Source organism: Neodiprion virginianus, chromosome 2 (genome assembly GCF_021901495.1).
Source record: "Neodiprion virginianus isolate iyNeoVirg1 chromosome 2, iyNeoVirg1.1, whole genome shotgun sequence".
In the NCBI taxonomy this organism is placed as follows: Eukaryota; Metazoa; Arthropoda; class Insecta; order Hymenoptera; family Diprionidae; genus Neodiprion; species Neodiprion virginianus.
This window is the reverse complement of record NC_060878.1, coordinates 7,883,036-7,908,966: the sequence shown is the minus strand read 5'-3', so window position 1 is coordinate 7,908,966 and position 25,931 is coordinate 7,883,036. Positions and strand designations below refer to the sequence as shown.

General features: G+C 39.5%; 1 protein-coding gene across 12 annotated transcripts in view; it reads right to left on the bottom strand.

Annotated features, from left to right (window-relative positions):
- The window catches only part of LOC124298902 (potassium channel subfamily T member 2), a 170,162-nt gene that overhangs the window by 16,200 nt on the left and 128,031 nt on the right, over positions 1 to 25,931 (bottom strand). For 10 of the 12 annotated variants that reach the window (XM_046751537.1, XM_046751528.1, XM_046751527.1 and 7 more), the window contains 6 exons: positions 23,843 to 23,942; positions 22,939 to 23,137; positions 15,890 to 15,964; positions 12,673 to 12,756; positions 12,438 to 12,532; positions 2,080 to 2,263 (listed from right to left, as the gene is read on the bottom strand). In XM_046751537.1, coding sequence (XP_046607493.1) covers positions 2,080 to 2,263; positions 12,438 to 12,532; positions 12,673 to 12,756; positions 15,890 to 15,964; positions 22,939 to 23,137; positions 23,843 to 23,942 — 737 coding nt within the window. The remainder of the gene's footprint in view (positions 1 to 2,079; positions 2,264 to 12,437; positions 12,533 to 12,672; positions 12,757 to 15,889; positions 15,965 to 22,938; positions 23,138 to 23,842; positions 23,943 to 25,931) is intronic. The other 2 variants (XM_046751529.1, XM_046751530.1) reach the window with 2 other exon arrangements.

Genomic DNA, 25,931 nt, shown 5'->3' with positions numbered 1-25,931 from the left:
TGGCAATGAATTGAGGCCACTCGAATTATCCAAATTACACAATAATTCAATCTGTTTGAATAATCCCGTATCACTGCGAGTTTTCTTTTTTTTCTTTTTTTTTTGCATCAAATAAAGAAGATATTTAATATTCAATTATTTCAAATCGTCCGTTCGGAGTATACATTGGATATTTAGAAAAATACCTATCCGTATTTATTCATTTTTTACTAAACGTGGATTAACCAAGTCTTGAATATCACACGTTCTCCTCTCGTATTATACATACATTCAATATAATTCACTGTCAAACAATCGCAGAGCTCGGTTGAAAATAGGATGGAAAAAATAAGAATAGAACAATTGGAATCGGGGGCAAGCCTCGTTGTCTCTGGAGTGGAATAATAATAATATAGCCTTCAATTACGTAGTCAAAATTAGACCACCGCCTTTGGTGAAAGCCGGAGATGCAAGCGCCTGAAATTTGCTTTCTATTCTCCGAAAAATTTCCTGAACAGGCAAAGGTGATTGATTGATAAACGCAAAAGTATTGGTTATTATGCTGATATAACGATGATGGAACAATGGCATCGAGAATGAAGGATGGAATGACAGTAATGCGATGGTGTGTTAGTCTATCTGCCGAGGGAATCTTCCCAGGTGTAAAATCGATTTTGTCCCCATGGTTATAGGTATTTTTATGGAAAGGTCGTTAGCCACGTCAGACATAACGAAAGTTCAGCTACAGTTAGGACGTTTTTATCTTCAATGTCATTGAAATTAACGCGTTCCCAATGTTTATACTCCATGTACACATTTCACAGGTTCTGCGTCAATTCTTTGATAGAAAACACGCGTACAGTGTTGAACTCTACCGAATGTATATTAAGTGCAGAATTTTCGCAAACCGTTGATCAAATTACCGATTGAAAAGTTTCAGGTACAATATTGCAGTTTACACAATACTGAAATCCATTAATGTCAGCCAAAAGCGCTATTATTTTTCATAATCTACGATACGTCTGTTAAAATGTCATTAGATCATCAGAGAAACGTAACGTTAAATTTGCTTTTGTTGAATCATTTTATTCATCGACAGAATTTAATAATAAAAATTAAGTTAAATTATTGAGTGGATCGTTTGAGATTCACGACAAACGGTTGAAAAGAGAATATTTCATTGTTTAAAATAGACGGTTTGGTCAGCCCTCTGATCCCGTCTATATTTTCGTATAGGATAACTTTTCACTGTGCACGCATACCTTTGTTACGTGTGTATAATTTAGGGGGATTTTGTGCGGGGTTGCACCTAGCGGTTAACGAAAATTTCGACGGATATTGCTATTTGCCGTTTACGCGTGCCGATGGCGATGATCATCAAAGTTTCACTCCGTTGACCCGAATAAGGGAATAATTCCCCTCGCCTGTACACTATCTAGGGATTTAATGAATCGGATTTCGTACCGAAAAAGATTATCTCTACGGCCTTTCAATCGCGTTATGGTCACTCGTAATATATTTTCTTGTAACTTCTGCGGTAATTTGATATTGACACGGCAATAAATTGACGTTAAAGCCTTATTTAAGTGATAAAATACAGTAAATCGAAGAAACAGATTCAATGTCGCACTAACCAGAAAATGTATTATTGACTTACGCTAAATAATTACTTGTAACAAAAATTTCTCCCAATTCCAACAACATTACGATAATACCAATGCTGATTGAAATTCTCTGAATTAAAACTGTAACAAATAACACTTTAATCGTTGTAAAATGTAGGCACTGGAGTCATTCGTCTGTCCTGCTTTGGGCGCACCGACGTTTTATATTCAAGATCGAAGGATCTCTCAATATTCGTGTCCGAAACTGGGCGGTTCATAAAAACTTGGTCGATAAAAATTCGGTGGCGTAAGATTGTTCGTCGTTTGGTAAAAAGCGAGGTAAAAAAATATGAATGCAGACGTAAGGATTGCCGTTTTTAAATTCCCGTCCAGCCTGTACCCGGCTATTTCCAAGATTCTCGCAAAAAGCTCCGATCGTTCCAAAGGATTTGAAATTGTTTTGTTTTAAAAAAAATTCAATAAAGAATCGACTTACCTGAGTCGGAAGTACGATAAGGGCGACGCAGATCATGATGACCATGTAGAGTTGAGATGGCCAGATGTCGGGTACGAAATCGCCGTAGCCGACAGTTGAAAATGTCACGACGACGTAGTAGGTACTCTGAAAGAGGTTGAGGTGTCTGTGCCCTGCGCGTTGGAAGTGCTGGATTCCGCAAACGCTGAAATCAGGAAAAGAATCGGTTTTCTTTAACGGTTTGGTACTGTTTTTCTTTTTTTTCTTTCGGTTTCTCTATTTTCAGAGAAAAATAGAAGTTATTATAATCATCCCGAAAATCAAAAGTTGAGTTTTCATTAGATGTCCATATTTTGAAGTTTAGAGAATCATCTCCAGTGATTATCAGATGGACGTCTGGGTGTGTGTACGTATGTGATAAAAATTTTTGTCCGACGATATCTCGAGAAACGAGTTAGCAGATTTCAATGATTTTGGTCTCAATCTACGCGGTTTTTCAAAACTTGGAACTGTTTAGATTTTGGCCTTGATCCGTTCGGTACTTTTTCAATTATTCAAGTAACAAGATTCCAAAGAAATCAAATAAACATGACGATATCTTGAGAATGGATGAATGGATTTGAATAAAAATTGGTACGGTGAGGTTTTTTGGGTCGGTAACTACGAATCCAAGTTCAGACCTCCAAAATTTGTAATTGCGGATCCATTACAGTGATGCAAAATAAAAAAAATCGTCATATTTTCACGTAATATGGTATCTGAGGGCTTTAAATCGTTAATCACAAATCTGAATTTGTAGTTCGGAATTAGAATGGATATTCTTCTTATTTTTTTTCTATGAACTTGAAACCAGCAGTGGGAGAAAAACGGTAAGTACGAGGGCTGGCTCGTGGCCAGTCCAAAGCCGCTTGTTTTCGTTCCGTTTCTCGCCCCTCTTTTTAAATATCGCGGCACAGGGCATAAAGCCCTTTTATTCTCCAGCTTTGTAGATAACATAATAATATTGAAGTTCGAAATAAAAGGCACGAGGAAAAACCAGGAGCTCGGACCACTGCGCGGGACGAAATCGAGGGTCGAGTCTCGGGGGAGTGAAATTTCACGCATCAACCGCACTCGAAAAGCTCCGAATGAACCCAACGCCCGATTGTTCTTCAGAATCCGCAGCGAGAATTGAGGCGAGGAACACGAGCAATGAGCTTTTCAACTCCACACCTCGGCGATCATATTATGTGCAGCATACCCCAAGGTTGAGGAGCTCTCTCCAGATTCTCCTTATCGTCTTGTTCTCACTCTGTGCCTTCCGCCCTCCCCGCTTTGCTGTGATTTTATTTCACCAAAAGAAGAAGGCACGAATGAATAGATTTTCGACCATCTTCAAGGGACTCGAAACGAAGAATCGATATCCAAGCTTTTGTTTACAATCCGGCAAGTACGAGTATCTATTTTTTGTTTATTCCCGACTCAATCGTAATGTTCACTTTTTTTTTATACCTGAAAAGCGGGACGAAAGTGGCATATTATTCCCTAGCACTTTTCTCCCTCGCGAATTCCTTTTTCAGTTTTTCTGGTTTACTTTCTTTCTTTTTCATTTTGAACTACATCTCTCCGTATCATTATAAATTTTCAATGTTATTATACTTTCAGACTGATAGATCACACTTACACATGAAAGGAAAACACGTTCAAGTCAATAACGTGGCCCGAGTTGAGTCGGGAATAAAGTCTTACACGTAACAGAGGAATAAAAATCGATTATTCCCTTGTTACATAATGTACTATTATTTTCGAAGAGATCTTCGTAGCTTAAGAATAAAATAATTCGATAAAAACGCAGGGCACTACTGTCTCCTAATAAAATTCCCAAAAAGCATCGACTCCTTAACGCGTTAAGGAATTTCCTCTTGCGATGACCTCAATTTAGCGTTAAATTTATTCGCGCGAGCTTTTTTTCACCAGGTTATATCGTTTCGCGCGTTATGCCTTGATGACACACTACGTTTGCTTTCTACGTTCCTACGCCTGTTGTGAGCATCTTTCGCGATTCGGGGGGAAAGAAAGGTGGGAAGGGGATGATGGTTCGGGGCGCGACGGTCCATTAAAGCGTCTCAGAAAACCGCGAGCCTGACGCGAAATGAACAAGCCTTTTCGGCTAGCCGACTTGAAAGGAACGGTTCAAAAGCGCCGTTGGCTGTGTCTCGAGACTCGACGTACATCATTTTATATACTCAAAAACATATCCCATCGCTCAGACGACTGTCCTTCCTTATTTTCTTTTTCTTTCATACGTCACACGTAATCTGCACGGTACACATAACTCGGTAAATATATATATGTATATCTGTATGTATACGTTCTACGTAATGATAGTTTCAAGGCGAAACGATAAGGCTGTTTAGCATCGCAGGAAACGGATATCCGAATGTTAATTTATGCGGTAAAATTTCGGCTGCTAGACGCCCCGCGATCAAAACAACTTAGGGGTTGAAACGCGTACAAATCCGAGTCGTATTTGAGAGTTGGGTATATTTTTTTAACGTATAATGACCGGAGGTATTTATAAATTTTATTAAATGTATTGTGCACGCTGGGTGATGAACATGAAAAAAAAAAAAAGAAAAGGACGACAGTAGAGAGAAGTATAACAATTTGCATATCATATTTTCATCGAGAATCTTTTACTAATCTTTTCACAAGCTGATTTATTTTTTCACCCGTACGCGCCTCGATCACTTTTCGTATTTCATTTTTCGATTACGCATCTGTTCGACGAATTAATGTTTGCTCACAATCAGCTTCTGATTTTACCACGGTACGGTATTGTAACGATTTAATACGGCTGCAGCTTTTTACACACATTTTATTTACCCGACATAACATTGAGAAGTTAGTTTTAAACTCGTCTGCGCGAAGCTTTTGAGAATGAAAACAAAAAATTACGATGCATGGACTTTTCTCCCTTCTCATGATTGAAATTAATTACAGCTTCACGTGTTTACACATGCTTTTTATTTTTTTATTTACTGTGAAATTATTTACGTGCAAAAGTTCCGTTGTGTATTATGCAATACAGCTATGCGGATAATTCGATACGACAAGAAACAGAGGGCGGTATTTTCACGGTTGAAATTTCATCCGCGGCTTGGATTATAAATCACGATTATAAATCCACGAGTCGACCCTTTGCCCCAAAACTATTCGACACCCTTAATTCCTAATACTTGCGACTCCGAAAGGGTCGATTCTTGGCTGCACAGAGGACGCTTAAATATTAATGTACTTACAAGACTCTAGAAGAATCACGCGGTGACGAACGGAGGTGAAGATTGAATTGTTTCAAGATAATTTCAACAATTTTCATCCCCTGATGAACAGTAATAATCTTCGTATTTTCTCGGCAGCAAAACGGAGCTCAGGATTAACGATAATTGTTGTTAATAATTGACTGCAGAGGGACAAAAGAAGCTTGGAGCAAGAATTATAGATTTTAAAATCGACAAATTTTCGATTGTGATAAAATTTCAAGTATATTAACAGTAAAGTTTGATAAAATTGTTCTTTTTTCTTTACATACTCAAATTACAAAACTCATCATACCTTTTATGTCATAGCTGATGAAACATACGACATTTTTTGATCCGATTTGTTACATTCCGGATTTAACAAAACATTTCATTCACCGGTATCAGTTAGAACCCTTTCTAAAAAAGAAGAATAAACCACAGATAGTTTTACGTGGCTGTTACGGTAGCGTAGAGAAAGAAAAAATGGTGAAAAAGAAAACAAGAAGCAAAAAAATCATTGCAATAAACGTCACCGTTCCTTCTTTCTTGTATATTCGGAAAAGGTGACACAATTTCGTGACTGCTAGGGGTTTATGCAAATTTTCCGTTCCGTTTCTACCACTACGTGGTTAACGTTTATTTTCCGTTCTCGTCCTCTTTCTGTATCGCGGATTTTCAACGGCTGGCATGAAAATCTCTAAATTACACCGCCGCCATCCAAGAAAATCACGTCGAGGTAAAATCGCACGAGTGCATATTGTACATACATACATACATATATATATATATAGATAGGTAAAATTTGTGTAGCATGGACATATATTTATAGATACATGGGTAGTATCCAAGCAGTGGGAATTTTATGGGCGAAAGGCGTTTGCACCGTGCCACAGATTTTTGAAACGAGTTTCCAGGTTACCTTCAAACCTTGTACCACCCTACCGTTTTTTCTCATCACCTTATATCATCGTCAATTTTTTACTTAAGCCTGTATTTTTTCGCGTTCAGCGGTTGAAAAAGTAGCTGAGAACTTCGCCTTGATGAGGTGTCAATTTATTTCCGGATTCGCAACGTAAAGGATAATTGAAACGTCAGAATAATGATCGTTTTTTAACCGAGTTGAGAGGATGAGCGAATGTATCTGAAACACGGGAGACCGAAAACGGTAAAGGAAATACGGTGCACTGAGAAAAATTTCATCTGTTATAGTTGATGGAAAATTTTAGCAAAATGGGTATCGTTACAATAACAGTCTGAATATTTATAGAATTACTAGAAAATTTTGCACAACTAATTGTTTAGTGAGATTACAGTTGTCGATACGGAATTTTCTGTTTTTCGCGATATTGGATCTGTTTTAAATCTGTCTTAAATACCTGCAATAAGAATGACGATAATCAAGAAGAATAACAACGGTTATAATAAAAAATGGAAACAGTTAAGGAGGATAGAGTATAACTACGAATTCAAAATTTTTTTTACCCTCAGTCAGAGGAAAAATACGCGTCTAATTTTACAGGGGTGAATTTTTTTTTCCAACAATTCGAAGTACCGTTCACTTTGTTATCGCGTATCAGTTTAATAATTATACATTACCGGATCAATATACACCGACACACACTAATATATATATACACGTATAACATTTTATATATAACCGCTCGTTTATTATTTATACGCGTATATACGAGAAGTAGCTGAGTATTATATACGGATAATAAACTGGGGCGCGTTTAAATATTTATATTTGGCCTACATGGGGCGGGGTCGTCAACTTCAGACAAGTCAAGAACATAATTATTGCAATTCCGGTAAATATAGAACAACCAGGTTTCACCTGTTTATAATGCCCATTATTTTATGGTAATTACATTGAAGAAATCAATCTTTGTGTATTAGCAAATAAATTCTCATTTGTTCGATACGAAAAATTGAATTGAAAAAATTCTCGCACACTCTTTAATTGTTATATTTCAAGGGAAATTAGTTATTTGCCGCGAAATAAAATTTTGAATATTAAAGAAAAATATATGTATAAATAAAATCATGAAACAACCACTAAAATACCGAGAAATGGATCGTTTTACTAAAAAAAAATCACAATTCACTGAATTTTCAATATTTTGAGATGAATATTGACTGAGCAACTATCAAGACACGGATATTTAATAAAAAAAAAAAAATATGAAGATACTGCGCGACGAAAAAATGGTACTTAAATTATTGGAAAAAGAATGAGTTACCGATTTTCACGACATTTCGTTATTTATCTTGGATCCCGGTATGAACAGTGTAAGGGTAAAATTCACCAGGGCAAAAAAATTCATCGCTTGGGAAAAAAAAAAAAAAAGAAAATTAAACAAAATCATTTTACGAATCTAAAAGGTTTATCAAAAAATTAAGTAATCTTTGAATCAAGCGAACAGAGTTGCGTATTTTCTTTCTATGAATAATATAACGACGGTAAATATCGTGCCTGTTAATTTCATGAATCCCGAACTACCAGATAGCCTAAAAAGGGGTAACTGCACGCATTCACGGATTCAACTATCAATATTGGAACAGCTTGTTTACATAAGACCGCGATCAACGGGATTTTCGTTGAAATTCATTCGCCAGAAAATATCGATCACTTGTCACTGATGGCAGTCGAAAAATACGATAGGTATTCGCATTACTGACGAACCTGCGGTAGATCCGTTCACCAATTTATACAATGGGCGAAAGCGGACCCTGAAGTTGATAATAATTGAGAGCGTTCGGGTTTGCCGAGAAACATTTCTCGCTAATTATAAACGCGAACTGATCCTAATCACTTCGAACTCCACCCAAATCCGGCTTACAATTATGCGTTGTACAGAATTGTTATTATACCCGTAGCAATTCGCTTGTCGATTTTCGAGGTCGAAAAACAACGAGAGAAATTCATAACTGTGTAATAGTTGCTTTGTGCAATACGTTTCTTAACTATTTAAAATTTTTTACCCACGATCAAAAGATGTTCGCAGTTCTGAGTAAAACATAAGAATGACGTTTGTACAACAGTGAGCAGGAAATGAATTGTTTAATAACGATTATACCGGTTTTATTTTAACTTTTGATTGATCGTAAGGTATGAAATTTACTAAAATTGGAAAATGTGTAAGTTACAAGGAGTCTGATCCCTGCGACTCGCGACAAAGGGATCAAGCGCCTTTTCGGTTTCCCTTCATTATTTCTGGGCACGAATCTACCGTCGGAGTCACGCGAATGTTCCCAATTAAAAGGTTAACGGCTATACATCACCAGTCATGATGGATCGCCGGCGTTTAGTGCGCGCTAATTTACACGCGATTATTTTTCATTGATCTCTACTCATTACCGACGGCGAAATCTCTCGGAGGGGAAAAAAAGCTGCACGGTTATCTTATCCGAAGCGTTTCTGTTGTGAGAATGACAGCCGTAACGATCAGCCCGGCCTATCTTGAATTCAGGCGTCAAACATAATCGCGCCTGAAGTCGTCACGAGGCCAAGACGCCGTTGACGAAGAATCTATAAACGGTGGAACGGTGATTTAGAGACGATTGCTTTAATACGTGAAACTCTGCAGTTAATTGAGTAATGCTGCGACAGAGTTCGTCAAAAAATCAAAAAGTGGAAGCGTTGAATACACAGACCTGCGAAATGTTACTTTTAATTTCCCCGTAAAATGATAATGCTTTTTTTGTTTAGGTATTTTATTTTATTTAAAAATTTTCAAATTCGGTCAAATCCGGTCGAAAAAGAACTCTACGGAGGGATTTTTTCTCCGGATTCGATCGAATTTGAAATTTTCGACCACCGTATTGGATCCGCCATCTTGAATTTTTTAAGTCCGATTTCAGATTCGCAATCAGCAGCCCCAAAAAGTTACAATTTGAGTAAAACATGCGTACGCGTAGACGGGTAACTTTCTCGGAAATGAACGAAGAAGGATCTAAGCTCGAAAATATAACACCTCTGTATTTAATAATTCCAGTAAGCTTTTATTATCTCCGAGCGGAGACTCGAGACGCTGGAAAGTTTAAAGCTTAGACCTGGATGCACGTGTATACCCACACAAAGAGAAGACAGTGCGCTACGTGAATCGCGGCCTGATGAGTGTAAGGGTATACCGGAGGCAGAGCTTCGGGTCCTCTCTCCGAGGAACGAGCAGTCTTGATAGAATAGCCCGATATAACTAGGTTAAAATAAAGCGTCCCGCTAATGAACAAGCTGCGCTTGCAAAGCACCGTTACGGGGAGGAGGCCGGGGATGCGGGGCTGCGAAACCCTCGACCAAGGGTGCGGCGATGTCGGAAGGTAGAAACTCGCGCCGAATGCCAAACGGCCGAGCTTTTACCGCGGTCGTATTCAATTCGCCGGGACAGTCGCACGCCTAAGTTAAAGATTTACCCTTATGCCTATATGTGGCAGGGCGGTCCTTGATAGGATTGTTTTTGAATTTTTATGCTCCCAGGGGCTTAAGCGCTTTCAAATTGTTAAAAACAAAAATAAATAAATAAACAAAGATTCCCTGAAAACTCGAGCTCTCTGTATTACCTGTAAGATGGTTCATTTTGTGATCGAAGTATCTTATTAACGGAAACAACGTGGGAGAAACTTTTTGAATGTAGTATATTTTATAACACAGTTGTTTGTTTCGCAGCTATACTTGAAGGAATGATGATTTTATACACATAAATTAAATTTTTAACGTCAATTAACAAATGAACGCTTTCAATTACGAACTTTGTGCATCAGGGCTTTTTCGTAGAGCGTTGCATTCTCAACAATAATATCTGTTCATCATTATTGTCGGTATATTTGTCAACGACTTGTAAAATTTCAAAGATGAAAACAAAGTTTCTCCGTGTTATTTCCATAAGATACTTCGATCACAAAGTGGACTGTTTTAGAGTTGATATGGAGGGCTCAAATTTTCAGGGAATCTTTTTTTACATCAATTAGAAAGCGTTTAAGTCCCTGGGAGCATGACAATTCAAAAAGAACCCTGACCTGTAAAAATTTTCGGATGGTTTTCCATTACCCCATAGACAATTTTGAACAGAGACAGGAACAATTAAAAAAAAAAAAAATTTCAAACGCTCATTTTTATAAAGGTCTAAATCTATAGAACTGATTGTAGAATTATCTGTTAAAGTTTTTTTTATATTGCCTGTCCAATCCGTATTTTATATTATATTATACCGATAAATGGTGTATATTTTTACGTCGGATATCAGTAGCAGATGTTTATATAAGATTTTTCATACGAGATAGGAATAATTCTGACCTGTCAAGTTGGGTATATTGTGTATACGTATGTATGGTAGAATTTATGTATGTGTACGATTGTACTAAAAGCAAGAAATTTTCCTGCCACGAGGTGAAATTTCCACTTTAAACAGGGGAAATAAAACCAAGCGATAAACGGCGTCATGTCCCATACACGTGTTTAATATTGTTATTCCCATATATATACATGAATATATTATATATGTGGCGGTAATTTCAGGACGATGATTTTTAAAAGGATAAAAAATCATGTGAAGGCAGACGTTTACCGAGGCACGATCTGACAAGTTGGGTATAATTTTCATTACATGCATCTCGCATCGAATACCGCGCAATTTTCGCGAAGAGCAAAGAGGAATAAATGAAAAAGTGAATAAATGAACAGGCTAAAAACGAAAAATTGCTTGCGGCAACGAACCGACAAGCATTGCGAGTAAAAAATTGATAGTAATTCGATTGTAAGGTGGGACGAAAAAATCTGGCTGCAGGCGGGAGCGGCCTCAGTGTGCTCTTGACTTAACCATATTAGGGCGTAAATTTTGACGTGAAAATTAATTTGCAAAAAATAGAAAACACGAGAGAGAAGGGGTGAAAAGAAAGCCGACCGAATCGACCAGGTATACCGTAAACGTCGGACGCGAAATCCGTGAAGTTGGTTAGGTGCGGCTCTCCGAGAGCCGGCAATCGATGCTTCACGCATGGCTGTCCATACGTGCCTACATGACCCTTTTTACTCGACGATACACGATGTATCACACCCCCAAGGTTTAATAGTCGGTAAAATAGTGAGTACCGGCTTCCGTGCGACTCGCATCGTCGTTTTTCAGTGCTGGTATGGAAAAGAGTTCGTTTTCCCCTGCCGATGGTGATCTCTCGAAGCATTTTATATTGTTACGATAAAACAACGTATTGTTATCAAAGTTGACCCAGCACATGAATAACGTGTGACTAGAAGGGTTAACATTTAGGCCTCGTTGAGCGTGACCGCTTACGAAAAAGACTCGTTTGTTAATTTCACCACGTTTTTGACCCGAACCTTTTCTTTCGAAGGTACACTTGGGTACAATGAATCTGAGACGGCTAAGTTTTTACACTAGACGGTTACGTTGGCAACGCAGAGAAACCTACAGCGCCACAGTCGGCCGAGCGCGAAACAAACTCAATCTCAATAAGCGTAACGTAACCCATGACCGTAGAATCTAACCTTAGAATACCACGGGAATAATGACTTGTTGGATTGACACGTCAATTCTAAGGTTAGATTCTACGGTCATGAGTTATGTTACGTTAATTGAGATTGAGTTTGTTTCGCGCTCGGCCGAGTATGGCGCTGTAGGTTTCTCTGCGTTGCCAACATAACTCCCTAGTGTAAAAAATTAGCCGTCTCAGATTCATTGTCCCCGAGTGTACATACGAAATAAGCGAAAGCTAATCAGAGCGCGTACGTACGTCTGAATAAGTCGAAAGTCCGAAATTCGATTTACGATGTTCGGTCTTTGGTCGAAGACCGCATTGTTACTCATTGTCAGAGTGAAGGGGGGAACTGGACTGGCTAATGGCAGTCGGATACAGTTCGCCTGCAGTGAGCCGAGGTCCCAAAGTAGAACACAAAGGCATTAATAATGCACCGGACAAACGTGAACCGCCGACCAGCAGTCGGGGGTTCCACGACAAACACGCGACAATCCGAGTGTTCCCTGCGTCATTCGACGATGCAGCAACGATCCGGGTTCAGGGTGAAACTGACCATCGGGAATATCGCCCCGTTGCGTGCTAGAAGTCAAACCGCACGTCGTTACTCACCTGGTGAACACGAGGCAGAGGAGAGTGGCGCTTAGGATCATCAGTTGCTGGCTCAAGGCCGATTGTGACTTTTGCATTGCCCGGTGAAGATCGTTCTGAAATGTGGAAAGAGAGAGAAAGAGAGAGAGAGAGAGAGAGGATAGAGGTAAAAGCGATTCGTTTCACTTTTAATCCAATCCATTTTTATCCCGACATCAGCTTCTACACGTAAGTTGTTAAATATCGTAATACTCACGAACATGTTTTCCAGAGAATGCTTGGCCAGCCAGCAGTTTAGGAATACCGGTATAAAGAGGTTTCTCATCGGCGGATAGAGCAGCTGTAATAAAACATATTGACAAAATTTTAGCTCTTCACGTACGCGAAGCACGTCCATCAAAGCTCGAGTCTACCGCGAATACACAATACGGTTAAACACATACACACGCAAAACTACTTCTTAACTTATGTAAGAGCATCGGGTGGGCGTAACAGAGAATCGACTGCCTCAGAGCGAGACCCAGTTCAATTGTGACTCTAGGATGTATGGCTGTAACTTTACGCCGTACAATTGCCCGTTATAGAATCCGAGTTCAGGTGGCGTTTCCGGCCGATAGATCGAGGATCGCTCCCATGGATAGAGGCGTCGTGCACTTTTGTATCAATTTTTCTGTGCCGCCTCATTCTCCTCAACATTAATAGTGATAACCTCTTGTCTCACTAACTTCAATGTATGAACTGTGTTCGCTGAATCGGTTCTTTTGCTCTTCTTCGACCGATTCGACAGACCAAATCACCGTTACTGTCATTGTACTTAATAATCGACTAATTTAGTAAATCTACAGCTAATTCTTGACCTGTGTTGTCATGTCCACGATTTCCGCCTTGGCCAGAAACAGAATATACAATAAATCGAGCGAGTTCATCGAAAACTATTTTTACACCATGTTATATGCATTTATGTACCAAATAACGAATTTAATATATACTGGACAGGAAAAATGATTTCAATAATTTGCTCAAGTTATCGTATCTTGTCTTTCCCCGTATCAAATCAGGCATAAAGAAAAAGTAACGTACGAAATGATTCAGTTGTACAAATGTTCGCAGATCTTTCGGAATCATTGAATTTCATCACACCACTTTTATGGCACAATGGAACCGACTGTGTAAAAATTTGAATCAGTTGTTTTCCTCATTTTAATAATATAAACGCGTAGGTAAATCAGCAAGAACACTCAGCAGAAACAACAAACAGCTAAAGTCGACGTATTGTGGATTGCACTAGAATTCGCTGTCGTCAAAGCTTTTCTCAACCCAGTGCACTTTTCGGTCGGAAGAAAGCTTCCCTACTCTCATCACTCGGTGAGTGATAATTCCTATTCCGGGTGTTTTCGTTTTTTTTTTTTTTTGTTTTTTTTTACATCCTATCCTCGACTCCCGTCCGTAAAATTGCTCTCAGACTAATTATTGTCTGCAAGATGAATAGAGCGGTCCGTGTATAGTGCAAGTGGTGCTGAAGACCCGCGTTCACATCAATCCCGTAGATATAACGGTTTCAGCACTCGTTCGCAGGAGACTTTCAGTGCCGTTGTGCAACGATATGAGCACCAGGAAAAATGAGCTAGACTTTAAATAGTGTCTAACGAGCATTGAAATATTCGATATTAAAGAAAAAAAAAAAAACGTCAACAACATTTCCAGCCCTGAAACTGTGTCGTTTCGCAAAAACTTTGAACATGGAGCTTGCATCCCGTGTGTAAAAGGGAGGTATCGACGTCGACACGGTCAATTGGCCTGTAAAGAGAGCAAAGGTAAACATTTACCGGGAACAAATACCGAGGCAATTGGTCAGGCGGTGTTTACGGATGAGGGACTAGATTTCAGGGTGTACTGTGGACCGTGAAAACCTTGCGTTAAACGTACAGGTGTAATATATAGGTTTTCCCATATCCAGTTTGGAGTTAAAAAAAAAAAAAAAATACCGGCTCAACTTTCGACTTTATTTTTATTTTATTTTTTTCTATTTCCTCTCGTCGATAAGCGAGTAACGCCGGCTCGGTATCCATGACGCTCTTGTTCGGGGGATAAGCGTCTGGGTTGAAGGACGAGTGGGATATAGCCGTGTACCAGAAAATATGGAGCGCGGAACGGCGAAGGACGAAACCGCTTTCCTATGACAAGCCTGATGTAATCCTCCCCCAGCGACGACGTTGAGCTCAGGGCACAGAGACGACCGCGTGCTTACCAAGTTATTCATGACGTTTTGAATTATGGAACAGGCCTCTGTATCTACGTGTGTGTAAGTTACAATCCGGCACGGCACGGCGATGCTAAGCTCGCAGATGCACGCGTCACATTCATCTCTCACAGATCGTATCCGTCCGGGTAATGACCTAAGCTAATTAAACATCTCGGTGGTATGATACTTGTTATGCGCAATATCGTTAGCTGACTTCATCCGCGTGCAGTCAGGCTGCTCCGGGTAATTCCCAACGTCCCGTTGGGGGAAACTACGTAGTCTTGGGCATCGCGATGTGTGCTATTTTGTGACGTCCGTAACGTGGTACTTGAATAAGCTGCACAGTTCGAATGGTGTATGGGTGGTTGTTCGGATGTGTCTCTCCACTCTTACGAGGATGGTATCCCAGGTCGATCTCTCCGATTTCATATGTTACAGGAGACTAAGAACCAAGGGACACGTATTTTGTTTTCTATCTGACACTAAACACTTCAACATTTTTCGTTATGAGAAAACTCTGACAGTTGGGTCGGTTAAATATATTGTGTTCTTGTGGGTGAAACTGCCAAATCGTACTTTGACGTGCCTTACTTTCGAGGGTGTTTTCACATCCTTAAAGTGTTTAATGGCGGATAAAAAAAAATACATGTCGCTTAGTATTCAGTCTACTATAACATATTAAAAAAGGAATCAAATCGGAGAGATCGAACTTGGATACCTTCCTTGTTAGGTAGAAGATTTTCAGTTTGGTACGAATTTCCAGAGAAGTAACAAGATATTTCAGAACATTAATTACAGCTTCCTGGATGGTATTTACCCGGTGTTATCTTCAGCCTGACTTTGCTTTTACATGCGCGAACGACTCGCGTTCGCTCTCTGTCAATTACCGCGAAACGACTTGGAGTTTAGTACGGAACGAAGGTCTTGGACCGGCAGAGAATTCGAGATTTTACTGTGTTTCGTCGTTGGTGTTCTCCAAGTCGGGACTTTCCCTCTCATCACCGGCCCGTCTTAATCTTTCGCCGGTAGGCCCGAGTGAGACGTTAAAAGTTAGGGGTAGTCAATTAGCCGAGTCCTGTAAACGGTTACGACGGCAATTTTCTCAGTCGGCTAAACACAGACAACGCAGACAAGCAGGACAAGTCGCAATGCTACAGAAACTCGTACACAAATTGACACTACCAAGGGATGTTACAGGTTGTTAAGAAGACGCGGAGAGTGTAACACTTACCGTGATGGTGAAGGGGATCGTGTTGACCAGCTCGAGGATGAAGTGGAATGACAGAAGCTGCTGCCAGATGTTGCCCTGCGGACATCAGGAGGACAGCTCAACACACCCCGTGCAAACTCGTCAACGGTCGTTCGTCAACGATCGCGAGATTTGTTTGATTTGTACTCCAATTTACAAAACTTTATCACATGCATCGGGGAACCACAATCAAGCGAAAGCAATCGGGTTCGAATTGCTTATTACATCACGCACTTTCGTATTATTTATTTATTTATTTATTTAATTGTTTTCCTTTGGGAAATGAAAAGTCGAAAGATGCTGCATGTTTCAAAAAAATACAGGGCAACTTTCGCTATTCTTCTGCGGTTTTTGCTTGGAGCACGAATCAATTTTTTACTCATTAATACATAGTTCACGGGAAATTGGAAGATGGTTGAATCCTCGATTAGATCCATCGTAAGACGAGACTAATTTAACGTTCTTCAGACTTTTGTACGGACGATGTGCTTCCGTCTTTGAAAATATTATTTCATTGCCTGATCAAGCTCGCGTACCAGTGTAACTATAATCTCCTCAGAGACTCGGAGTATCCATTTCTGAACGATCGAGGCTTACGATGAGCGATGGATGTAATCGGTGAGGAAAAAAAAATGAATATTTTATTTTTCTCAAGTTTTCAGGCTTACATTAAACGCGTAATTTGATTGAGATTGAATATTGCATAGCAGAGACTGATTGAAAGAAGATTATACATCGTCTCTTCGCTTATCGTAGTTGGCAAGAATCATAACAACTTTATAACGATTGGGAATCTTTTTTTTTATTCTTGAGAAGTGCAATTTTATGGTGTCCATTTTGGGATACTTTAATCGAAAAATAATATTGTTCACTTCAGTAAACGAAATGTTTCCTCAAACCAATTTATCCAAGTGCCTATATTCCATCGCAATGTTTGAATACCTGTAATTCAATCGCTATGAAAAACTATACCATTCCAAAAGGACGAGAAATCGCTCGTATATCTAATATTCGGTACAAGCATTTGGTAAAATACATTTCCCAACGAACGAATTATCTATCAAATCCATCATGACCGGGCGGAAGTGAGGCACAGAGATCTCATCCGAATATACGTGAAACACGTCCGCATGTGTGCACATCCGTACAGGTATACACCCGAGATGAAATTAAATGAAGGCAACCTTTATCATCCGGATGAGAGATAGATATGTTTGTCAGGATTGCGGTTGGAGCTGCTGGTTGAGATAGGAGGATGAGGGGTGGGTAGGATAAGTGTGCACTAAGGGAAATTGCATGCCACAAGGAAACGAACCGTTCCAGATTGCTGGGAAAGCTTACGAAAGCTCGGAGTGAAGCTGCGGAGCAGAAGCATGGACGGGAGTTTCAGTCGGCTAAGCGACGCAGAAATAAAAGTGAACGAGTTACTTGGGATCTGCGAACTCGGGTTGGCTTCGGTTAGGATAAGGCGCAAGGGGATGGTGGCGGTGACGTGTTGTGCTTCTGATGCACACTAACTGCAGGCGGTTTTACACGGAGGTGTGCATGCGCCGAAGTCACGCCAAAGCCGTTATCTCGAATAAGAAGGCTACAAGGTGTAAGCTCGGCGAGAGTTTACGTGCAGGAGAAGGTAGAACGAAGGAGAGGATGTAGGAGAAGAAGAAGAGGAAGAAAAATATACCGTTACACGCCGTTCGCCCGTTAAAATTGACAAAGGTTGGGTAAACCGATGTATCCACGATCCATCGAACTCCCGATAATGCGTTGGATCTACACCGAGGATGGTTACCTCCACCATCTCTTGCGATTTGCAATTTAAGTACCGCGCTAGATACGTGAACGGAAAGTTTGAGGCGAGCGTTTGCATGTCGAACACATTCCAGCAGACTCGTTGTTTCAAATATGCATCTGCACAGTCGATGCGTTCGAATTGACTGCAGTGCGAATGTTCCATGTTTGAGGAACGTTAGAGATTGTGATTCCGATAGTCAACCCACTGAGCATACGTTCGTCAAATTCCCGGATTATCGATGAAGTAAAAAGCTCTCTTCAACCATCCACTGTACGGACCTTTGCGCGACGGATGTGAATCAAAGTTCCGAACGGTCGAAACTCCAAACGTTACCAGACTTCACATGTGCCGTAAGGTGGTTACTGCTTACGTAAGATGATTGGTAGCTTTGGAGCATTGACTGTTTGAACTTTTGAGCGTTCGGAGTTTTGACAATTCACAATCAGTGTAATGGTCTGTCGGAACTTGGACCGTTCGGAACTTTGACCCCGCACCTTGCATGACTATGTAAGAATTTTTACCAAGCTCTGAGTCGAGGATGGAAGTTTTCTTTTCAAAATACCGACACTTGGCGGGCTGACCGAGTCTTGTGAGATTGAAATTTGAATGGTGTTTGCAAGGCTGGCCGTATAAATTTCGGCACCTTTATATACAGTATGACCGAAAAACTTTTATAGGGAACCGAAGAGGGTTATTTGAGGAAACGAGGGTGACAAGCCACGCGGGTCGGGACTGGTATTAGACTTTGAAATCACATTTTCACCTACTGCTAATTCTCGTACAGGCATCGTCGAGGGTATATGGAAAACATCAGTTCACCGCACACGGATTTGCATGGGGTGTATACGAATTTTGGGCTAGTCGGCATATGTGCGGTTTACTATAGGCTTGAATTATCAAAAGCTCAGAAGCTTCGCAGTGCACATGATGTACGTTATTCTGATGTTTAATTATTTCATTCGGTTTTATCAAATATGCGTCGCTCCTGAAACAAGCAACCTTCCACACCGGCAACGTATAACGACGTGTATAACATGAAACATGAGTTTCGATCAGTAGGAGGAACAATTGAAGGGAAGAATGAACACAAAGAAGAATGTCGACGGGCAAGCCATTATGAGGGACTATCAAGTGGACTGATTTTTCTCAATATAAATCCTTTCGCTTTTCAAAATCCATCTAGTGAAAAATTCAGCAATAGAAAATGGCGCTTCAGACACGTGGTTATACGATACATGCTGCGAAACGTTGGACGTAATATTATATAGTACGAAAAAGGATTTTGTCCTGAATTCGAGAAAAACGAAAACGACTTGAAATTATTCGGTCGATAAATGGCTCAGGAGGCCCGCTTTGAACCTTCGTCAAATCTGGTTTGAAACCCTGCGACCTCTGAACTTTCGAAAAAAGAAATCAATTATCTCGTAGATTCTTCTGGAGGGCTGACGGAAAAACGCTTTCCCGTCAGTTGATGAAGGATGAATATCTTTTCAGCTTGCCAGAGACCCAGATGTTTTTATGGATTCCAACATGAAAGAACTCGAGTAGAAATAATAATCAAGGATAAAAATTTGACGGACAGTATTACTGCGAATTTTTAATGAATTTTTTCGCACCTTGCAAAAAAATCCATGTTATCTTCGTAACGTCGATCGATGCCAAAATTATGTTTTTTAAAGTTTGCCAGTTTTTTTGAACGGTGCTAGCTGTTCGAGGGGATAACGAATAATGAATGATAAAAAAAACGTCCCCTCGTCCAGTGGATAATCTAAATTTAACCCTGACCCAGACACTGTGATTAAGGAGACTGCAGTCGAGGCATTTATCATATTCAGTAATATAGATCGGCATTGTCCTGTTACACATATGCAGAGCTGGATCGAACGGCCATAAGTGCGGTGAAAAAGTCAGTTGCAATCGTAAAATAAAAACGTGATCAGTATCTGATACATACTCGTATGTATTTAGCTTTGTGAGCTGCGACACGCAGACGCTTTCGGGAATAATTGTTTGTTAAACCACCCTTTGAGTCATAGTGGTAAGTATTTTTACCACCTATGTCATACCAATTGTTTTTTTTTAAATTTAGAAAACTTTTCAGCATTTTATTTTGTATTAGAAACAAATTGTTGAAAACAATCGTGAAAATTGCAGGAATAATTCATCACCGAAAAAGTTACCGAATCTGAAATCGAACCTTAAAATTTCAAAATGGCGGATCCAATGTTGCGCACGAAAATTTCAAATTCGATCGAATCCGGAGAAAAAAACTCTGTCCTGGGGTTTTTGGGGTCGGTGATTACGAATCTGACATCAGATTTTGAAAATTTAGTATGGCGAATCCAATCAGCAACTCCGACCGTTTTCGATCAAATTTGAAATTTGCCTTCGCCATATTGGATCCACCATCTTGAATCATTGAAATCTGATTTCAGTTTCGTAATCAACGACCCCAAAAACCATAGAATGCTAACCTGTTATAAAAGTTGATTCAAAATCAACAACAATAAGGTGTGACTCAAAGGGTTAACCGGTATCAGAGTATAATTCGTCGGAGGGAATGGCTCGTCCCGTATTATTCTACGTGTAAGTCGCAAGTGTCATGGCGGATTTGGCGAAAGCAGCAGGTTTGCGCGATCATTAGCTGTAATCCCGGATTACGTCCCGCGTCCCTCGGGACATTTTGGGTCTCGGATGCTTCGCCAACTGTTCAGGACCGCGTCTACTCAAACTCTGATACGGATTTCGGAATTCGTAAATTCGTAAATTCGCTTTCGCACGTGCGTTCAGGTGAGGTTGACGCGGCGCCTTTGTTATCGGCATTTGCCTCACGCCGTTGCGTTCGAAATATTGCAAACAATAAATCACACTCAATTTTTAAGCACAATTGGACGCTCAGGCAAAGAGTTCGGTACTTTTAACAAAATTTTATACATGGTTGAATGATGCTTTTTTTTTATCTACAAATAAACAACACAGTTGAGTGCGGTTGATTTCTACCGAGTGTCAAATACGAAAAACTGGCAGCGGAGATCAATATTCGTTAATACTTGATTCCACGAAAATACCAACACGTTACGTTGTTCCACAGTAATCGTGTCGGAGTTTTAAAAATTTAAACTAACGACAAAACTCCAGTTAGACTGTGATTTCGTAGACCGAGTTGACGTAATAAAGTTATAAACTTTTTTTTCGAACACGAATGCTAATGGCTTTGTGCCTCCGCATGTGTTGCTAAAATTTCTACTTTGCGGTTTTGTATACGTTAAACGCGAACCCCCGTAGTTGATTTGAATCGGCGATCCGAAATCTGGCAGACAAACATTCACGCACGCAGTCAAATGTACAATTTGACGTGGTAGGAATTGTTTTCATTACCTTAATGGAAACGTTTCAATTTCCCACCCAGACATTAATATTGTTTTTTCTTTCGCTTAACACAGATAACGAGATTAGAATAGAGCGTTGTTCTTTTGTTTCTCGCTTATCTGTTTATTTCACACCGGTATACTTTCGATATTCGAGCGTTCAAGTTAATGTGACCAACGTCTGACCCTCACCATCACTGATTTTGTTTAAAATCCTTCAGGTAATTGTCCCAATTCTAAAACAGCACCCCGAATTTTATCAGATTTTTTATTCAACTGCCCAATAAATAATAAATATTTAAAGTTATTTTGAAAAGGAGCTTTTTTTAAATTTCCAGAAACTGTATTTTTATTGCGAATATTTCAAGACCAGGCCCATGATGGGAGGATTTTTTCCACTTTTTTTTCAACACCTTCAATTTTCTTGGTCAACTAAAACATTGTTCAAAGAGTCTGAAAATTCTTCTTAAAAAGTTTGGAAATGCAAATACAGTTATTCGAGAATTTAAAAAAAAGTTATTTTCAAAATAACTCTCAATATTTGTGAATAATAAATGAATTGAATAGAAAAGCCTGAAAAAATTTAACGTAGTGTTTCAGGGTTGGTACAATTGCAGAAAAAATTTTGAACAAAATTAAAAATGGTCAGGGTCAGACGTCGGTTGGGTTCGCATGGCATTCCCCATACATAATGGTGAGAGAAAAAGTTTTTCGATGCTCTTTGAAGGGACATGAAACGCCTTTTACTTGGATGTGTAGAAAGCGAAATGTATAATACGAATTGACCGGCGAACCTAAGCCGAGACCGACTCGCGAACTTTCGACGAAATTCAACTTTTAGAAAAAATTGTTTATCATTATTATTTGAAAATTCTTGTAGAAGGAGAATAAGCGTTTGAGAAAAAGCGAACCGTTGAAACGAGAGGTTTAACACTGTAATGAAGATGTATCGTTCTTTTTTTGTTCTGACCGAGGTAAACGCTGCGTGGGCAGAGTTTTGCAAATTTTTTTGCGAACTCGTCATCGTCATTGTTGCGTATTTGAAAGTATAAATTTAACCGAAGAAGAATGCGAAACTTGCACTGCGAATGTATCGAGAAATTGTTTTCACGTTAAAAAGTTTCAATGGTAATCTGTCTTTCAGTGATTGAAATTTTGTTTTATCAATTTCCATTTATATCGAAAGAAGAGAAAAGCTCGCGGTGGTCATAATTGAACGTCAATTTATATCCGTATTACAAATTGATGAAATGCCGTAATACCTGTATTTCACAAATTTCGAACGGGTGCAGACGATATATTATCTTCTGAGATGAAAATGCCGCGAAGAAATTATTGTCTTCTCTATATAGTAATAATATTCACGTCAAAGAAGTTTGAGTGTTATAAGTTATATAAAATTATCGTCAAAGAATATGTCTCGCAGACTTTACGATGATATATATTAAGATTACAAAAAAAAAAAAAAAAACGTCAAAGTTGGAAAATCTTATACGTTTAAGCGAGAGTTGCTTTTGTAAATGTAATGTAAAAATGTAATCAACCGCAAATAATTTACTTTACCCAATCCATTGGACTGCTAACGACAATTATGAAATTTTCTTCAAGTTGCTCAATTTCTTTTTCGAATATCTTATCATCTTTCTTAATGGAATTCAAGAGACAAAAAATAAATAGAAATAAGGTTAAAAAAAAAAAAAAAAAAAAAAAACGAAAAGAAAGAAAACACTGAAAGAGAATTGAAAGGGTAGAAGGACGCAGAGTACGGTTATGGTTATGATTCTTGCCAACCAACGGAGAAACGCGCAATTATAGGTGATGGAATAGAGCAGGTGTAGGTCGATTTTAAATTAAAAGCTTACGAAGAGTACCTTGTATCCCAGATAGGCGAGGAGGAGAGCCTCCGTCAACGATACCATGGCGAGAATGACCTGGATAACCCATAGCTCGAGAGGCCTCCCAACCCAGATGATGGCGTCCCAGTTTATGGTTGGATTCTCCTGAAATTCTTCCTCGGTAAGATTCTGCGAGACGAGGAACTCGGTTTTGTTCCCTGGCGTGCAGCCGTAACTGAAATTTGTTATAACGATTTTTATACCGAGGTGAGTATAATTTTATTCACGTGGAGATTTGGACGCGAATCCTGAAGAAAGAGTTTCATCTGAATCGGAAGTTGGGTAAAGCGAGAGAAAAAAGTTGATACGCGTCAATGATTGAAGCTTTTCTCGAATTGTTTAGATCTTGGCTTGTGTTGTTGGGAATTTTGTTTACCGGAATTGTTTCCATCGCGTAGTAGGAATATCGTATGATTCATCTTCACTATCATTATTGGTCAAAATGACATGGTTGGAGATTTTTTCAACGGGTTTTTTGTCTTTTTTTAAATTTCGACTGAGAACGGTGATTCCCGTTCATCCTGATCAGAGGATGGAAAGAACGTTTGCCGCGTCGAAAATTCTCGTTATTCATGACTCGAGTATTCGAATGCTCCAGAAAGCATTGAGAAATGAACAGGTGCCCGTTTGTGCTAAAAACAGATGTGCCTCTGCACAAGTTTAATAATGTAATCGGGTTGCCTTGTGCCTTGTTCAAAGCTCAACTGTTCCTCGTCACAGATCAATAACCATGCGGTGGTTGTCTATCTGGGTGTAATTGACAACGTCCTACTACTTTTGATCTGTAAAGTTAAACTTTACCAGTCGTAGGAATTTTTTAACAAATCGCGCAATGCAATCGGGAGAATCAAGCTACTTTTATAAAGTTTCTCCCACTCACCATGACGCGAACGTTGGATCGCTGTCAGTGACGACTCTGAATATGTAGAGGAAGCAGGTGATTAGTTTGAAGAAAAGATTGGCCAGCCGTATCCTCAGACCTGTAACAAAACCGAAGATTCACGTTACTCGAGCCGTCTTAACATAAGAAGGAAAAGAATCCCTGATCCCACTATGTGCTCAAAGTCCCGCCGGTTCCATTTGCCGACACGGTATCTCAAATCCCATTAATTTCATCCAGGTGTAGGTCTGGCTTGACGATCCCTATACATTTGATTATTTTGTAACGTCAATCAGTTCCGCAAACGCGATCCCAATTATTATATTATAATTCTCGGTCTAGCTAGAGTGACGTTTATTCCATTAAGGGAAAAATGAGAAGGTTCTTCATATATTATATATTCTATGCTGCCCAGTCAATCAGTACTGTCCGTCAAACATTATTTAATACATACATTGAATCGAATCCTCTTATATGTTATTTTATCGTTACACTTATGCAGTGTAGTGCACTTACAAACTGCAGGAGCTTACGCTTTATTGCCAATGATGCGTCATCGAATGAAAGAAAAAAAAGTAAAGATTCTTTTCGCACCATAACGAAACGGATAAATAATTCCAGTTGGTTTATGTTAGAAATTAGTTGTGGCCATTCGGTGCAAAATTCGAACCGTGTTATTCAATTGGGTATCAAAAGTTAGCCTTGCTTTTGAATTTAACTGGATTTCAAACGCACGCTTTTTGGCTCACCTTTCGGTCCCGTTCAAACAGTACCGTAGGATGGGGTTCGAATATTTATCGACTAGCAGCGCTGTTTGCTGGATGGATGCTCAAGTGGTCCGATCGGTGAAACTCCAAACTTTTTGTACTGTCAGAGAATTAAATCCAAATATAGGCAGTAGAAAAATACTTGTTTCATAAAACTTCACAACGGCTAAAGAGCTCTCAATTTCATGTCAGTCAAAAAATAAAAGAAAAAGTTGTTGAGTTTCACTGAAGCGACACCTTGATCCAGTAATTTATAGGCAATATATGTATAATCAACGAATGTCCATCTGTACGTTGCTTTTTTCTTGCCCGTAGGATCATTCAGAAATGATTTTTCGACGCGACTGATAATCGACGTTTAGACATATTGTTGTATTTGAAAGAGGCATCTTGGATTAATTTTAATGTTACGTCCTGACCGTCTATATGCACACCTTAGAAAAACCACCAGTAAGTGAAGTTGCGCTTAACAGGATACGTTGACATTGCGTTGACAATTGGTAAATGAGAAAAAGAAGACTAGCAGTTGTCTTGGCCGATTGACTTCTAGAAAACTTTTGCATCTTAGCTAATTTGTATGAAAAGCGACATCGTAAAGGTAACTTTCATACACTGGTGTTTACTGGTAAGCTCCCTAATAGCGCTGACCAAAATTTGAAGGGGTCAAAGAGCCGATTGGCCAAAGTATACAGGGTCTAATATCAGGCGAAGCATAGTCCGATTTGCACGTGTGTTATGTGTACCTGCTTTATCACGAACGAGAAAGCCAATCGCGAGGGTCGGTGAAAATCGATCTTGCCAGCTTCACCTGTCGTTGTCAGACGATTGCATGCGCGTTTGTTTGTGCCGAGGATTTGATTGTAAGGAAATGTGCGAGTCCTGTCCGAAGGAAGTCCCCCGAGTCCACGAAACTTCTTGATAAGAATGGAACGCATGGTTCACAAGAGATTCGAATGTCGGAGAAGGTAGATTGATAGATGCGTCGGCTTAACCGTCCGAATTGAGAGTAAAGGAAAGAGAAGTGAATGTTTAGAAAATCTTGAACAATTGTGGATACGAGGTGTTACGACACTGCGCAAACATGGCGTACACTGATAAGAATTACAAAGGTCACGAATTGATCGCAATGATTACAGGTATTACGGAAGGATTGCAAAGATTTCGATATGATTACAAAAGATCAGAAGTGATTACAGAGATTGTAGGGCTTACGAGAGGAAGAAAAAAAATTACAAAAAAATTGCAAGGATTACAAAAGATTACAGGGATTGCAGAAAGATTGAAAAGATTTCAGCAAGATTACAAATGATCACAAGCGATTA